The 18,595-nt window shown below is 38.2% G+C and overlaps 1 protein-coding gene across 2 annotated transcripts in view; it reads right to left on the reverse strand.

Annotated features, from left to right (window-relative positions):
• LOC130672204 (peroxisomal acyl-coenzyme A oxidase 3-like) overlaps positions 1–18,595 on the reverse strand; it is a 169,910-nt gene that overhangs the window by 23,313 nt on the left and 128,002 nt on the right. For both annotated transcript variants that reach the window (XM_057476614.1, XM_057476616.1), the window contains exons 5-9: positions 17,088–17,235; positions 16,730–17,020; positions 16,498–16,661; positions 16,185–16,428; positions 15,879–16,112 (exon numbers count right to left, since the gene is read on the reverse strand). In XM_057476614.1, coding sequence (XP_057332597.1) covers positions 15,879–16,112; positions 16,185–16,428; positions 16,498–16,661; positions 16,730–17,020; positions 17,088–17,235 — 1,081 coding nt within the window. The remainder of the gene's footprint in view (positions 1–15,878; positions 16,113–16,184; positions 16,429–16,497; positions 16,662–16,729; positions 17,021–17,087; positions 17,236–18,595) is intronic.

Consider the following 18,595-nt stretch of genomic DNA (forward strand, 5'->3'; position numbering starts at 1 on the left):
AATCCTTTGCTGAACTTTTTAAGGTAGTTAAGGCAAAAGTTAAGCCAGAGGAGCTAGGAGCGGAAATTAAATCCGTTCGGCAAACCGCCCAGGGGGACGTCTTACTACAACTGGGCCGTAAGACTAAGGACTGTGCACAGTTCAGCAAAGCGATTAAGGATGCACTTGGAAGCTCTGGCGTCGTTAGAGACCTAGTCCCTAAATTATCAGTGGAGATTCGTGATTTGGAATGCACAACCACAGACACGGAAATACTAGCTGCACTAGTTCGTGACCTGGGTGACGCTGCTCAAACCAGCAGGGCATATCTTACGAAGAAAGTGGTAAGAGGCCAACGAATGGCTATCGTCGAACTCGAAGAAAGTCTTGCTCGAAAACTGCTCACGACTTCGCGCATCAAAGTTGGTTGGGTCAATTGTAGAGTGCGACAAAGGGCAAAAGTACTGCGCTGTTTTAAGTGCCTTAGCTTTGGCCACCAGTCAGCTCGATGTAAGGGCCCAGATCGCAGCAAAGCATGTTTTAGATGTGGCGCTAATGATCATAAAATTGCTACGTGCTCCTTAAAACCTCGGTGTTATTTGTGCATAGAGAATGGAGGTGAAGCAAATGCCGAACACATAGCTGGCTCTGGTACGTGTGCAGTGTTTCGCACAGTGCTGGAGAATGCTAGCAAACAGCTAAAATGATTTCCATACTCCAGGGAAATCTGCGTAGAAGCTGGACAGCACAACAACTTTTGCACCAGCCCGTATTCGAATACCAAGCAGATATTTGCATCATTTGTGAGCAATATCTGGGAGCCCAAGGCAATAACTGGTTTATAGACCTATCCAGGACTTCAGCCATCTGGATAACAAATCCAACAGTGGTGTCTGTGTTGGATAGTGGAAGTGGGGACGGCTTCGTGTGGATTAAAACTCCACAAGTCTACTACTTTAGCTGCTACCTTTCTCCAAATGAAGGAATTACAGTCTTTCGAAAGAAATTAGCTGCACTTGAAGACTCTATCAGAAGCCTAGACGGTGAAGTTATTGTAGCGGGTGACTTTAATGCCAAGTCCTCAATATGGGGCATGGACTGGAGCGACACTCGAGGCAACAAAGTAACTGACATGGCCGCGAGGCTTGACCTCACCATCATCAATACGGAAAATACCACAACCTTTAGGAGACCAGGGTACATGGAGACGGTCATTGATATTACGCTGGCAACGTCTAGGGTAGCGACAAATATAAAGAACTGGAAAGTCCTAGAGGATTACAACGCTAGTGACCACCAACATATCCTTTTTAATGTTGAGGAACGTCAACTAACCACTCTGATTCCTCAAAAGCAGGCTAGATGGAATCCAAATAAACTAGGCACAGCGTTATTTTTGGAAACCCTAGTAAAAGAGAGACCAGCGTTAATAGGAAACTGTAGGATCGAAACCAGAGCTGAAGTTGAGGCTTTGGCTGGAAAAACCATGAAAGCAATCAGCAGAGCATGCGATGTGGCTATGCCTAGACGCTTACCACCACGGAAAAATAGACCCGCATATTGGTGGACGCAGGAAATTGCTGAGCTTCGAAAGGCCTGCCACGGGCTACGCCGTAAAGTTGTCAGGATAAATAAACACCGAAGTCTTCGAGTTGATGGTCCTGAAAATCTTAACTATAAAGCCGCAAAAAAGGTATTGAATAATGCAATTAAAGACAGCAAATCTAAGCTCTGGAAGGAAATGTGTCTTAAACTAGACAGCGACCCATGGGGTAAAGCTTATCAAATTGTCACCAAAGGTATTGGCAAACTAGCCCCAGAAGCTCCAAAAGAGCCCTGGTTAATGGAATGCATCATTAAAGACTTGTTCCCAGAACATCCTAAAAAATCGCCAAAATTTTTCATAACTGATGAGATTCCTCCTTTTACGTTGCAGGAATTGCAGACAGCCGCTAAATCTCTGAAATGCGGCAAAACGCCAGGCCCTGATGGAATACCACCGGTAGCCATCAAAACAATAGCAAGAGAAGCCCCATACGTGCTCTTGGATGTCTATCATGCCTGCATTAAGACAGGGACGTTTTGCACTGAATGGAAAAAACAGAGGCTAGTGCTATTGGACAAAGGTAAAGGTCCTCCTATAACTTCTTCATCGTTCAGGCCGTTATGCATGCTCGATGTTGCAGGCAAGTTACTGGAAAAGCTCATTAAGACACGGCTAACTGCATCTATAGAGAGATCTGGGGGTCTTGCACCAAACCAGCATGGCTTTAGAAGAGGCCACTCAACAATCAAAGCCATTGACGAGGTCATGAAAATTGTGAAATTCGCATGGGGTGAGGACAGTAGATCAAGGAGTGTCTGCATATTAATAACGCTAGACATTAGAAATGCTTTTAACTCGATAAAATGGCAAGATATTCTTAGTGCCCTAAACGAGAATTTTGATATCGAAGGATACATCAAAAATATAGTTGACGACTATCTTGATAGAAGGCTTCTGGTCTACGAAACGACAGAAGGACCTCGCACCAAGGAAATCACAGCTGGTTCACCGCAAGGCTCCGTCCTTGGCTCAGATTACTGGAATATATGCTACGACGAGCTGTTAAGAATGCCAATGCCAGACGAAACGTATCTTGAGGGATTTGCTGACGATGTTGCGGCCATTATCCTCGCTAGGAACGTGACACAGGCGTGACAACGAATAGCAGATGTGACCAACAGGGTGTGCAAGTGGTTAAAAAACCATGGTCTAGAGCTAGCAGCCCAAAAGACAGAAATGGTGGTATTAACAAGGCAAAGATGGTTTGAAAAACCCTTCGAGGTTGAGATCAACGGAACACTATAGTCGCAGCTAAATCAGTAGTATACCTGGGTGTTACGATTGATGAAAAACTCACATTCAGAGAACACATAGCAAAGGCTGCTGAAAAAGCTAACAAGGTAGTGACAAACTTGTCAAGAATACTTTTAAATACATCGGGGCCAAGAAGCTCGAAACGACGAACCTTAATGAGTGCTGTACACTCAGTGCTACTCTATGGTGCCGAAGTTTGGGCTGACAAGCTAGCAGTTGAAAAGTACCGATGTAAAATGGCAGCTGTGCAACGAAGAGGAGCACTACGTGTAGCATGTGCATACAGAACAGTCTCAGAGGCGGCAATTCTCGTCATTGCGAGTGTACCGCCTATTGACCTGCTAGCCGATGAACGAAAACGGATGTACAAACTCAGGAACTCCGGAACGATCTCAAATGAGCTCATTACAGCAGAAAAGCGACGAACCCTGGAAGCATGGGAGCAACGTTGGCGAAATGCCCCAACAGGAAGATGGACAGCGAGACTCATCCCATCCATAGCCGAATGGAAAGATAGGAAATATGGGGAAATAAACTTTGACCTGACGCAGTTCCTATCTAACCACGGAATTTACAACGCCTACCTGGCCAAAATAAAGATCAGGAATAAACCAGAGTGCGACTATTGTCCAGGCCTAATAGACGATGCCGAACATACATTTTTTGTGTGCGCGAGATGGCAAAATGAACGCAGAAGTGCGTGGAGATCCCTTCCAATAGAACCCACACCAGAAAAAGTCGTTTCGGTCATGCTGAAAAATAAAGAGCATTGGGACACGGTAGCTGGATTTATAGAATCTGTGCTCCGGACTAAAAAGAAAGAAGCAGACAGCAAACAGACTAATGGAGAATAAATTTGCATATTAACAGCATAAGTAGTGATATAGACTCCTCCAGTGTAAGGGTAGGTGAAGGGGTTAGTTTCACCGAATCGAAACATGGTGGAAATATTGTACATAAGCGAATGATATTTAAGAAAGCTTTTTAGAATTTTCGGAGGGGGTATGACTGACCATTCAAATATATTTCTTTGGGAGTCAAAATATGTGAGGGTAAATTCAGATGGTGGTTTCGGTAAATTTAGTATTTGACCCTTTCAGATTCGACTCTGTACCTATTTAATTTCAGCTTGAGTATTTCTGGCCTTAGATAATTTTCTTAAATTATCTAGATAATTTTTCTCAATGAACGTTCGGAACTTTGGTTACATAAAAAAAAATCGGTCTGTCAGTTGACCCTGCGGGCCAGCCCCAAAACTTCCCGCTGTTTTCGAGCTCGCTGAGCTCGAAAACATTATTGTGAATATATTTTCGAGCTCTTCGAGCTCGCAAATACTTTTGTATGCCATTGTTTTGTAAAAAACCATTTTTTAGCATTTCTTTCTTCCACGATATCTCGCGAACGAATCAACCGATTTTGATGGTTGAGGTGGCAATCGACGCGTTTTATCAAGTTCTAAAGCTGGTCGAATTTTGAAATTGATCTACTCAGCCGTTTTTGAGAAATTTCAAAAAAACCAAGGAAAAAATTTTTTTTGAATTCTTTCGTCAACGGTTTCTCTTGAACGAATGAACCGATTTTGATGGTTGAGGTGGCATTCGACGCGGCTTATAGAGTTTTAGAGCTGATTAGATTTTGGAATCAATCCATCGAGCAAATTGGAAGTTATCGAAATAAAACATTTTTGAAAAACTTTTATTTTTGAAATATCTCTGAACGCACCCTACCGATTAAGTTCAAATTTCTACGGCCTCAAGACATTAACAAGCCGCGTCGAATGACACCTCAACGATCAAAATCGGTTCATCCGTTCAAGAGTTATGAATATTTACATACATACATACGTACGTACATACGTACGTACGTACGTACGTACGTACGTACGTACGTACGTACGTACGTACACACATACATAAGCTCGGACATCATCGTGAAATTAGTCAGGATAGCTTCCTAGGACCTCGAAACGTCGACATCTGATGGAAATTCGATTTTCGTAAATCGGACCGAAACCAATAACTTCCCGAATTTTTGAAAATTTACAATTTTCTTAGCGGGAAGTTAAAAATGGATTAGAGCAAGTGAGATAGTTCGCGCTAATGGACGCCACTGAAGTTCGTTGTCTATGTGGGTAAAGGAACCACATTATGTGTCTGCCTTGCAGAATATATATGCCCAATAATATCATAAACAACATATGGGTCATTCCACCAAATGAAATTATTTTTACGGGGCGACCCTCGTCGATTTGGTTCAAACTTTGTGGAGTCGTTCTATATATTAAAAAAAAATTCGCTGAAAATTTGAGCCTTTTATATGCAACTGTTTCAAAGTTATGATTTTTTGAATTTTTTAAAAATTTTTGTTTTCAACTTTTTCATTAATTTTTCTGAAGGAAAAAATTTTTTTAAAAAAATTAGCACATAACAGTTTTTTGTAGAAAAAATTTTTAGCTTTCCAATAAAAATATTCATTTTTTATTTTATGTTACAGAAGACCTTTTAAAATTCGATTAAAGAGGAAAAAACGATTTTTATGACTGTGCGGCGCTTGATACATCTAATTTGATATTTTTTTCAGAAAGCTGAGACTTTTTCTCATACTATTTGTAATTTTCACGATGTGCATATTTTTGGTTTGAACAAAATTCAATAAAATATGAACTCTCTATGTTAAAAAAACTTTAATTATTATTTTTTTTGAGGATGTTGATACATTTTTAACACAAATATTTTCTAAGCTATCAACAATAGGTGAGATAGGGTGCACTGCTTGTGTTTCTTTCACCGTAGTTGACTCCAAGTATCGTACGTCTAAAACATTTATTTTCTATAAAAAGTCATCATTCCCTGATTAAACGGAACGATTCGAAACGATTTGTAATATTAAATGCCCATAAAAAAGGTGATTCAAAAGTATTCAAAAGCATTAAAAAGTATTTAAAATTTTTTTTCCAATCGTTTTAAGTCGTTTCTTTCAATAAGGGTTGGTTATAACAGTGAAATCAACGCTGGTAAAATTTTGAATAGCCCGGATATATAAATTTTGCGGTGTGAGGATATGTTTTCTGGTTTGTATCTGCAGTAAAGCTCTGAAAACAAAAATTATAAAACTATTTTTCATAATACAGGATCAATGTTTCAAGTGTAGGAATTAGTAATTTTAACTTTGATTTTTGTGTTTTGTTCAATAGTGATTTCAGACTATTGATATCATCTTCGTTAATGACAGTTCTGACTTTGTAATCAAGTTTTATAAAAATTTGTGTACATAATAAATAGTATTTATGGTTTCTGTTTAATTATAAATTGCAAATCATAAGTTACGCGTACACTAATGGTTGATCACACCATTGGTCTTAAATTAACTTGATTCTAACTGGCTGCTGACACTGAAAATAATTTTCAATGCAGGTGATCATAAAAAAAAATAGTGTGTAACACGAGATGAAACACGACTTCAGATTGCAGTTAATGTCAGCTTTTGCCTATGGCTCGGGCAGCCTACTTTACTCTCGTCTGACATCGTTTTGTTTCATCTCTTGTCACACAATAAACTATTACAGTTTGTTAAAACCATAAAATCAATGACTTGCATTTAAATAATTATTGATTATGTTTAATCAAAAAATGTGCACATCGTGAAAATTACATATAGTGTGGGAAAAAGTCTCAGCTTTCAGAAAAAAATATCAAATTAGATGTATCAAGCGCCGCACAGTCATATAAATCGTTTTTTCCTCTTTAATCGAATTTTAAAAGGCCTTCTGTAACATAAAATAAAGAATGGATATTTTTATTGGAAAGCTGAGAATTTTTCCTACAAAAAACTGTTATGTGCTAATTTTTTTAAAAAAATTTTTTCCTTCAAAAAAATTAATGAAAAAATTGAAAACAAAACTTTTTAAAAAATTCAAAAAATCATAACTGTGAAACAGCTGCATATAAAAGGCTCAAATTTTCAGCGAATTTTTTTTTTATATATAGAACGACTTCACAAAGTTTGAACCAAATCGACGAGGGTTGCCCCGTAAAAATAATTTTTTTTGGTGGAATGACCCATAAATAAACAGCAGATTTGTTGAAATAACGAAAATTATAAAATTTTGTTTGGACTTGTAAACCTATCTGTCATGACCTTAAAACCGTCATAGGTGTCTGCCAATGTTATTTTTCGGTGACTATCATTGAATATTACAAGATATTAAAGCGGCAGACTTATTACTTTCACGTTTTTTTTTTGTCATTTTTTAACAACTTTCACACCTGAGTGTCTCAATAGCAGCCGTCGGTCTAACTAAGGACTCCCCATTTTATGTACTTCAGGTATCGAGGACTTACTGAAGAAAATGTGAAGCTTATTGAAATACCGTTAGTCTTCCGCTTACTAGCTCTTAGGCTACAAGGGCTCGACAAGATTTAGAACTGATAACATTTTGAGGCAAATCAGACGAGTATTTTATGAATTGAGTACATGAAAAAAAATGAGAAAAAATCTTTTTTTTAATTTTTATTTTTCGTATTACTCGTAAACTACTTGACTGATCGATTTAAAAATCTAGTCAAATCTAAATCTTGATAAACCCTTTCGATTGCGACCATGAACGCTTGAATCGGTTGATTCGTTCTAAAGATATCGTACGACAAAAATTAGTTTACACACATCCATACACTCATACACACACGTGCACATACGTACACTCACATACACACATGCACACATATTTGGACATCCACACACACACACACACATACACATTAGGGTGATTCATTTCCGCAAAAGTTTTTTTTTTAAGTCCTCAAGCAAAATCTCAATCTACATCGAAAAAAAAAAAATTATCACCAAATATGAGCTCTTAATTCCAATGCTAAGTACTTGCCATTTGATTTCAAAGATTTCCCATTTAAAATACACGTAAATTAAATTACTTTTTTTTTAACTTTCTAATACTCAGCTGCGTTTGATGATATCAAGGCTGTTTTGGTCGCAAATTGTAGGGCATTTGGTGTTCTTCAAAAGTGCCCATAGTTACTTAGCTGTAATTCCATCTGTTCCACTCGTGTCCGTTGCAGAACTCATTTTTCCTATGAAATTGACGTTTATTGGCTTGCAGAACATAAACCAATGAATGTACCTCAAAAATGTTCATGAAAATTTTATAGGAAATTTTATTCCCTTTGAACAAAGTCCTATGAGTCAAGTCGCTAAAGTCCATAGTTTTCGAGTTATAATCATTTTAATGATTTGAAAAATAAAATATCAATTATAATTTTGCACACCTCAATCGCGAAAGCGTTATTGCACACCTCAATCGCGAAAGCGTTAGGTGTGCTTTACTGTCACTCTCTCACTCTCGGCCCTTTCACGGACTTTAAATCCTCTCTACTTTCTTTATAGTACACCCAAGTTGTTAATGATATATACCATTTTAAAGGAAATTTATTAAGGAACATTTTTCAATGCAATCCTTATTTTATTAATGATGTGATTAATTTTAAAAAAATGATTTAGTCCGAAGCCCTCAGTGCGTCAATTGTGGTGTTCGGACTCGTCTAAACACGATAACTTTCGAAAAACAAGACTTATCGACTTAGTTTTTTTTTTTATTATCTGTGTATTTCTGATCACAAGAACCCTTTCAAAAATTACTATCTGAATCCTTTTTGTTTTGGTGTAATTAATAAAAAACGTGAAAACTGATTCTTCGTAAAAAATTTAGCTGCTATTTTTACTGTTGTTATTATTTTTTTCATTGTTTCTCTCTATCAACTACTGGTGGCAGCACTAGCGTATCAATATGTTTGAAAAAAAAAGCGACATTTAAGACAAAACAAGGCGGGATATTTAGAAAAAAATGTTAGTAAAAAAGTATTAAACTGAAAATAAGAAATAAAAATAAAAAAATCAAATTGATAATTTGTAAGTTGAATAAAAGTTCATAATAAAAAAAAACATATTAATATTATATAATAATAAAAGTAATGATTAAAAATAAATTGAGCGATTGAGGTGTGCACTTTTGGATTTTCCAACATTTTTTTTTTTTATATTATATTTTTCGAATTATTAAAATGATTATAACTCGGAAACTATGGACTTTAGCGACTTGACTCACAGGATTTTTTTCGAAGGGAATAGAATTTCCTATAAAATTTTTATTAATATTTTTGATGTACTTTTGCACGCCTCGGAAGCGAAGCGGAGAGGTTGTGCTTTATAACCGACCTGTCAAGGTCACACGATTTCCACTCATTAAAATGCATATATTTTTTTTCTATTACTCTTACACATTATGAAAAGCACATCAATATAAAGCTGGAACACTAATGAATAATCTTGATACTTTTTTTAATTTGTCTAATATGTATTAATATAAAAAAAAGTTCATTAAAAAAAATTTATCGTGGACGTGCATTAGTCTGTGGTTCAAAAAAACGGCGTGGTACGGATATCTCGAGAACGACTTGACGAAACTACTTAATTTTTTTTTCAAAATTTTCAGAGATAAGCAAAGAAGGTTCCTTTCGAAAATCACTACTGTAGGCCTTCTCGTTTTTTTAAAAATAAATCATTACGGTTAAAACCGGCAATCTTACATGTAAACAAACACACACTGCCGCCATTTTTCATTAGGAATGTTCTCCTTATTTATTTTTTTTTTTACTTTTATTACCGTATATTTACCATGGAAATTTCTATGGTAAAAGAGCGGGATATTCAATTTTATTCGAAAATTAACTTTTAAAAAAAAACATAACATGAGCGTTCGAGGCGTGCACTTTTGGATTTTCCAAATTTTCATTGGTTTATGTTCTGCAAGTTAATAAACGTCAATTTCATAGGGAAAATGAGTTCCGCAACGGACACAAGTGAAACAGCTGGAATTACAGCAAAGTAACTATGGGCACTTTTGAAGAACACCAATTGCCCTACAGTTTGCGACCAAAACCGCCTTGATATCATGAAACGCAGCTGAGTATTAAAAAGTAAAAAAATTAGTAATTTAATTTACGTGTATTTTAAATGGGAAATCTTTGAAATCAAATGGCAAGTACTTAGCATTGGAATTAAGAGCTTATATTTAGTGATAATTTTTTTTTTTCGATGTAGATTGAGATTTTGCTTGAGGACTTAAAAAAAAAACTTTTGCGGAAACGAATCACCCTAATACACATACGCATGGCTCTCGGGAGAAGCTTTACTCCTAAAGAGCGCGTCCCCGGGTGACGGATAGGGGAATGCTCGCTGGCTTGTCAGAGGGTAAGACCAAAATAAAATCGCTTTCGCGGACCAAAGAGCGGCGTGCGGAGGAAGAACACCTCTATAAAATAACAAAATAAATGAAGTAATGAAATGAGTGGTATTGAAAATAATATACCCCACGCGGACACACTCTTAGGAGTTATATCCGCCTCTGGTTCCGATCGGGTGAAAGCCCCGGTGGCTGGAGCAGGCTTCATGGATTGTGGGGGAAGTCAAACATCACTTACTCTAACGGTAGGGAACCAGGCCGTTTATGCTACTGGAACAAAATAGGAAAGTGGACTAATCGTCGACACTATGCGTACGGAGGCTCTTGAGGACATGACGAAACATCATCGCGTAGAAAGGCTGAGAAAAAACCGAAGTGTCCTTGAGATTAGCTGTGGTTCTGATCTTTCTACCTCTTAGCACAGTCGTCTCAAACCAGATTCTCTGCATTTGAGGAATCAGCGGAATGAAGCTATTGTTAACGAGGACAAACAGATAACGCGACTGTCTGAGGTGATCCTGGCTCTGCAGCGTGGTTGCCGTAACAGCAAAAACATTGGTAATGAGGTGAGAGGCCATGTAGATGCTGCTGTTTTGTCTTTAAGTGAACTGAAACGCTTCCGTGGTCAGTGAAAATCGAACAAGCCTGCGGAAATTTCGAAGGAAACGTCAAAAGAAAAAGAGAGCCTGATTAACAGCAGTCCCTCTAAGGACCATCCAACGAAAAAGCGGCCTCGGAGCTCACCTCCTGCTGAATTGCAGAGTAACAAACGCATTACCAGCGACTCTGAGTGGCTCAAGGCTGGCAAGAAAGGTAAACATACGGGAGAACGTGAGAGACACAGTAGCCCTGACGCCACTAAGCCTCCTGGTAAGAGTGTACCGGCCCATCGTAAGGTCAAGAGAAACAAACGTCGCCGAGAAGCGATCCTAATCAACCCAGCCGAGGGCGTCTCATATGTGGACCTATTGAAGGGGTACGCGCAAAAGTCAAACCTGAGGACACTGGAACAGAGATTAGATCCATCAGAGAATCTCGAAACGGAGGTATCCTGGTAGAACTAGAGCATAACTCCAAAAAGAAGAGTGCCTTCAGCGAAGCAGTGAAGGCGCCTGTAGGAAAATCTGGTACCGTCCGAGATCTAGTCCCGAAGACTACAATTGAGATTCGTGACCTGGATGAAATCACAACTGAAGGGGACATACGCGCAGCTTTATCACGCGAACTAGGAGATAACCATGAGGTGGACAGAGTTAGCCTCTCGAAATCATCTTACAGGGGTCAACGAACAGCAAATATTGTTCTGCAAGAAGATGGCCTTTCCAAGCTTCTTGACACCGGGAGAATTAAAGTAGGCTGGGTAAGCTGCCGGATCAGGTAAGCCATCAGAGTAGTACGGTGCTTTTGATGCCTTGGCTATGAGCATCTAGCACGAGCTTGCAAAGGCCCTGATAGATCAAAGCTTTGCCTTAAATGTGGAGACACATGCGACAAAATCGCGGCTTGCGAAAAAAGTGCTCGTTGCTTACTCTGCTCAGCTCTTGGAGATCCCTCCATAAATACTGAGTACGTGACTGGCTCTCGAGCTTGTCCTAGATTCCGGGAGGAATGGGTGAAATCAACAAAGTCGCAAAAATGATCAAGTGTCTGCAAACAAACCAAAATAGATGTTGGGCAGCGTTTAACCTTCTACACCAGTTTGTTAGAGAGCATGAAGTGGACATCTGCTTTATCTCAGAGACCTACACTACCCCCTCACATAGTAGTTGGCTTACAGACGCCTCAGGCAACGCTAGTTTGTGGCTAGTCAACCCCTCAGCAGTTGAAGCTATTGGTCACCACAATGAAGACGGTTTCGTGTCGGCTGAAACACGTGATTGCAGTTTCATTAGCTGCTATCTCTCTCCTAATATTACGCTCGATACCTACTGCGAGAAATTGGAGGCGTTAAAAGAATTCATCCGAAAATTAGACAAACAAGTCATTTTGGCAGGCGACTTCAATGCCAAATCGGAAGAATGGGGTGAGGACCGGAACGATGTGAGAGGTAGGGAACTAGCTGAGATGGCAGCGAGACTCAACCTTATTATACTCAATACGGGTGCAACGACAACTTTTAGAAGACCTGGCCGGAGGGAATCCATCCTTGACGTATCCCTTGCTACACCTGAGATAGACAAAGCTGTTTATAACTGGGAAGTCCTAGAGGAGTATAATGCTAGCGACCACCAGTATATAACATTCCGGATCGTGAGTTCACCTATCACTAAAATGTCGGCCAATCGTGGTACCTTTATAGGATGGAACACAAATAAGTTAGACAAGCAAAAACTATTACCTAAAATAAATACCGGGAAGGCGGCTCTGGAAGGCCTAATCACAGAATCACCGGACCGGAAAACCACTGAGGAATTAGTGGCAAAGACGACTAAGCTAATAGTTTAGGCTTGTAATGACGCTGTGCCTCGGAGGTACTTCATCTGTAAACGCAAGCCGGCGTATTGGTGGTCAAATGAAATGGCATCCCTGAGACGCAAAAGTGTCTAACGAGACGCCGAAAATTAACTAGGGACCATAGTAAACTGAGATTGACGCAATCGAGCGCTGACGATGAACTATATAAGTCAGCGAAGAAAGCTCTCAACAAAGCGATTAAAGATAGCAAGAAAAGATGCTGGCAAAAACTTTGCAATGACCTTGACAACAATCCGTGGGGCCACGGCTATCAAATAGTAGTCAAGAAACTTGGCCTCCAGGCACCCGTAGGACCAAAAGACCACCAGATGATGACAGGAATAGTCAAAGGGCTGTTCCCACAACACCATCCACGAACGCTCTCCGACTATGCTGTTGATGCGGAAATCCCAGTTTTCACTAGGCAGGAGCTTATAGAAGCCACAAGCTCAATGGCAAATAACAAGGCACCAGGCCCGGATAAAATACCAGTCCTGGTTATAAAGACTATAGCTAAAGAGCAGCCAAACATACTTCTAAATATGTTTAATACATGCCTTAAAGCCGGTGTCTTTTGCAAACCCTGGAAAATCCAGAGGCTTGTGCTTTTAGACAAAGGTAAGTCCCCTCCAAAACTTCCATCCTTATACAGGCCTCTCTGTATGCTGGATGTTTTGGGCAAACTCCTCGAGAAGCTCATAAGATCGCGCCTTCGTGAGACTATAGAACGTAAAGGCGGCTTATCGAAAAACCAGCACGGTTTTACCATACGCCACTCCATGGTAGATGCCATCATCGAAGCATTAGAAAAAAAACCGGAAGGCTGGGAGCAGAACGCTAGGGCACGTAAAGTGCGTATACTATTGAATTTTGACGTCAAGAACGCGTTCAACTCACTCCGATGGGTAGACATAATACATGCGCTGGAAGTGGTATTTGATATACCTAAATACATAATACGACTCTTCAGTGACTACCTCGATAAGCGGTTCTTACTATACGAAACAACAGAAGGCCAAAATAAAATTGAAATCACAGCAGGGGCTGCCCAGGGCTCAGTATCTGGACCGGACCTCTGGAATAACGTGTACGACGATCTGCTCAGGATAAATACGCCTGATAAGACCTTCCTAGTAGGCTTCGCCGATGATGTTGCAGCTGTTATCTTTGCACGCAGCGTTGAACATGCCCAGAGGAGGATTGCAGTCGTGACAGATAGAGTTGAAGGATGGCTAGAAATTCACGGTTTACAACTGGCGGCCCAGAAACAAGAAGTGGTCGTTATAACTAGACAAAAATGGTTCCCGGCTGCTTTTACGATAAGCATGGGAGACACCACTATAATAGCAGCTAAATCCCCCCAAGCCGCCCAACATTAATTTGGATTGAATAATTAGTGTGCTATCTGGCTTGGGGAAAGTAGAAAATCTTAGAGGGGACGTTTCGAAACAAGCGGATAATTGCTTGTGGGCACCCGAAAGAAACAAGTGGAGTGGCCCTTTACATAGGGTATGGGGAGAACTTGCGTCCCACCACTAATCTATGCAAGCAGTTCACCAGAGCTGAAGTCTGGTACCATGGGGGTCCCATTTCCAAGCCCCATTTCGGTCAGAGTCTCTTTATTTCCTGGGATGGCAGGAATGGGGGGCCCAGTGAGGTAGGACTCGTGGTGGCTGTTGGTGAGACACCCACATGCAATGCATGCCTAATGGGTAAGTTAATATGAGCTTATGCTCATATTTCGCTTTTATAATATATGGTGGTGTTGATTATAAAAATAGGGACCACACGCAACGCGAGTATGCCCAAAAGGGCGAGGTATCGGCTTCCGGTCGGCAGAGGTGGACTTAGGTCCCGTTACATGAATTAAATTAATAGCAGCTAAATCAGTCCGATACCTAGGGATAATTGTAGATGACAAATTAAAATTCACACCGCACCTTAGAGCCGTGACGGAAAAAGGCACGAAGACATATGCGAATCTCTCGCGGCTGCTACCTAACATAGGTGGCCCGAGTTACCAAAAGAGAAAATTGTTAGTAAGCGTGATTCAGTCAACGCTCTTGTATGGGGCGGAGGTATGGGCAGACGCCCTAACAATAGAATCAAACCGACGTATACTTGCATCGATACAACGACGAGGAGCTTTGAGAATGACCAGCGCATACCGCACGGTGTCGGAGGAGGCAGTTCTTGTCCTGGCGGGTACTCCGCCAATTGACCTGCTAGCACAAAAGCGGAAAAGACTCTATGCACTCCGCAAAGCAAACACGCTAAGTAGTGAAACGAAGGCCGCAGAAAAGGAGAAAACCCTACAACTTTGGAATGAGCGATGGAAGACAATATTACAATATTGAGTTTAATTAATTTATATATTAATTATATTTAATTAAATACCTTGGTGATCTTTCTTGAAAATTTTCCAAATTGATTCCTAGCAATTATAGTAGCATTTTATAATAAAAAAATGAACCGATATCTAATACTCGCTACCATGCTTGTACATGCTCAATAACAGATTTCATATTCCATTTTTGAATAAAGAACGCATGTTCAAATTTCCTGCGCTCAGATATTCGATTCTCACCGTCGATATCTTATCGACCGTATCATCGATCAGTCATCTACAATAGGCGGCTCCGCTAGTCGCGTTCTCATATAAAAGACCGCTGGAGTGAGGATGAAGAAGCCGGATGCGCTGTCTCACTCACTCTTTCAACGCTCTCTCTTATACATATGGTTCTCAGTGATTTCATGGCTGACGCCTCGTGCTCTCATAAAATCCTTTTGTTATAATCAAATCATTTGCTTTCTCAGTAAATTATTCAGTGCATTTTGTTTGTAATAATTCATAGTAATTATTCAACTAATTATTTTTGCTCTTATAATTAATCTCAGTGTTTTTAGCAATTTAATTGTTCTCACCTCGTGTACCGGCATAGTTACCGCCATGTCACCATCTTGGCCACGTGTTGATCGCGAGTTTAAGTCTCATCAAATAAACATTACTGATATTAAATAACTGCAAGTCTCATCCTAAATAATTTGCATAAGCTGTATATATTGTAAATAAAATATTTATAGTGTTTATTAATTGCAAATTCAGTGTTAAATAAATTTATTCACTACCCGCCAATTCACACACACCAGATCCTCTCATCCTCTCATTATATAATTAATTAGATATTAATTATTTAAACAACGCATTTAGATATGTACGAAAATATCATGGCCACCTTGTGAAGCACTCACCCTACATTGATCGAAAAAATCCGAAGTGATCGCATTTAATTTGGATCAATTCTCAATTATAATTTTAATTTTTAAACTTACTTTCAGGTTCCAAAGTTTCCTCTGAGTTCGTACAAGTAAATTTATCTTGAAGAATTTTTTTACCTTGAGCTAAGAAGTCAATTGATCTCAAAGGTGAAGGCATGGATGTACCAGTGGTAAAGTTAGAAGAGAAAGTCAGAAGCCAATTGCTTGTTTGTTGAACTAAAACATTATTCTCACCTTCGTATGTGCAGTTAGCATCATGATCTGCCCTCAGATCTCCTAGGCGAGCGACTAAAACCATAAGAGATGTACATATTTTCTTAAAACTCGAGTCTTTATTATGTATTGTATATTAACAATTACTTTTAAGATATCCCATTCCACCACAAACTTCTCGGCAATCCTGAATAATATCTCTAACAGTCCAAGAGCAAAGAGGTTTTGTAGCTGAAGAAAGAGCATGAATTTCTAAGCCTTCAGCAGCTGCTTCCTCTTTCGTTTCGGGATTTAATAAATGTGCTTGAAAGATTTGAACTTGTTTCATAAAAGTTGTTGAAAAAATAAGTATGGCATATGTAGCTGCCAACCACGGCATTAATCTTCCGTACTGTAAATAGCACAATTAATTGATGTGATAGAACCTTGGAAAAACAACGATGACAGAAAGTTTACTTACTAATGCCTGATATTCTAAAACTGGCCATTCTTCGGTTTCTGATGGTCCAAATTGTTTACGAACAGCACAATAACGAACTGCAATAACTATTGCCAATGAACTGTATTTACAACAAATATTGGTTATGTTAGCTCGACCAAGAGAGAGAGTTCCAAGTGACGCACCTATTATAATTTATTTTCAAATTTATATTTTATAAATTATGAACTTATTATCAATCATTCAAATTTACCAAATCGTTTGCTTTGATCCTTAATCGTTGATATAAATTTTCCATCTGGTGTAACATCACACATTTTATTCAACAAATTTTCTCTCGGTATTTTAAAGTTGTGAAACATCACAAAACCATTATCTACACCATTAAGTCCAACTTTTTCACCTAAATCACCTATCGTTAATCCTGGCATTGGTAGCATGGTATTTGGGTCTCTAATGGGAACGACGAAGATATTGAGACCGTGACAAATATTATCTGGTGTTATTAGTTGAGCAAAAACTACTGCATGTGTTGCTTGTTTACCTAAACCAAATAACGATACAGTGGATAGGGTATTGAAACAATAAGAAAAAAAATATTCATAATGTACCTAGCCCTCCGATCCAAAATTTAGCAGCTTCAAAGTCTGGTGTATTTAAAATAAAACATTGTGAGCTAACGTCATAAGTCGCAGTCGTTCTCATACCTTTTGCATTTGTCCCATGAGAAACTTCGGTGAGGGCAAAACATCCTCTATACTGTAAATAATAATTGTTATAAAAATGATATTTAAAATTGAGCAAATTTCACTAGTTGTTCTTTAAACTTCTAATTACTGGTTCGTCTAACTCCGATTTGTTTATATATTTAAATATAACGTAATTTTACTCGTTACAAATTACACACAAGGACATGTCTTGATTAACGAAGAGAATTCAAAACATTTAAATGCTAATTAATCTGTTTGAATTTTGAAAATACAATTCAAAAGTATTAAAAAGAATAAGTGGTTTTTAAGTATTCTCAACCTTCTTCAATTCGAAAAATATAATTGAAAAAGATTATTTTGCAAATTATCGGACGAAATAATTAGGATTTAAAGGAATTATGTTTATCTTCCATTGTTGTTAAATCCCTTTTAGTTGTTTCATTCAATCAAGATATAGTCATATGTATATATAGGTAACCGAAAAGATATATATATATATATATATATATATATATATATATATATATATATATATATATATATATATTAGGATGATCCAAAAAATAACAAACTTTTTTTTGTCTTCCAAACAGGTTCAAAAGTTTCATTTAGATAAAAAAAGACGCCTGTGAAAATTAGAGCTCTTAATATTAACATTAAGAGGTTCCTCATCGCACTTTTCTATTTCCCATAAGAATAACATGGGTAAAATTTTTTTTACGTCTTCTGCTTTTTATAAGTAGCTAACGATGCGTCATAGGAATAAATGGCAGGCATATTTTTGTAGGGAATTGAATGCTCTACAAAAAAAGATTCTTATCGTTTTTTGAGGAATCTATTTGTTCAAAAGTTATTTGAGGTTGAAGTCGAATTCATATTAAATTGTGAGATTTTCTACTTTTCCGGCGAAACTATCAGACTTATTACAAAATATCATTGGACCTTTTTTGTAGACAATTTTATTCCCTAAAAGTTATTCCAAATTAAGTTTTTTCGAATTCCGCATTGTTTTCTAGTTATTTATTTTAATGTCAAGCTCGTAAAATCGATCAGAAGACTATTTTTTATGAGCATGACATTAAAATAAAAATAACTAGAAAACAATGCGGAATTCGAAAAAACTTTATTAGGAATAACTTTTAGGGAATAAAATTGTCTACAAAAAAGGTCTGATGATATTTTGTAATAAGTCTGATAGTTTCGCCGGAAAAGTAGAAAATCTTAAAATTTGATATGAATTCGACTTCAACCTCAAATAACTTTTGAACAAATAGATTCCTCAAAAAATGATAGAATTTTTTTTTGTAGAGCATTCAATTCCCTACAAAAATATGCCTGCCATTTATTCCTATGACGCATCGTTAGCTACTTATAAAAATCAGAAGACGTGAAAAACATTTTTCCCATGT

This window comes from Microplitis mediator, chromosome 7 (genome assembly GCF_029852145.1).
Source record: "Microplitis mediator isolate UGA2020A chromosome 7, iyMicMedi2.1, whole genome shotgun sequence".
NCBI classification, from domain to species: domain Eukaryota; kingdom Metazoa; phylum Arthropoda; class Insecta; order Hymenoptera; family Braconidae; genus Microplitis; species Microplitis mediator.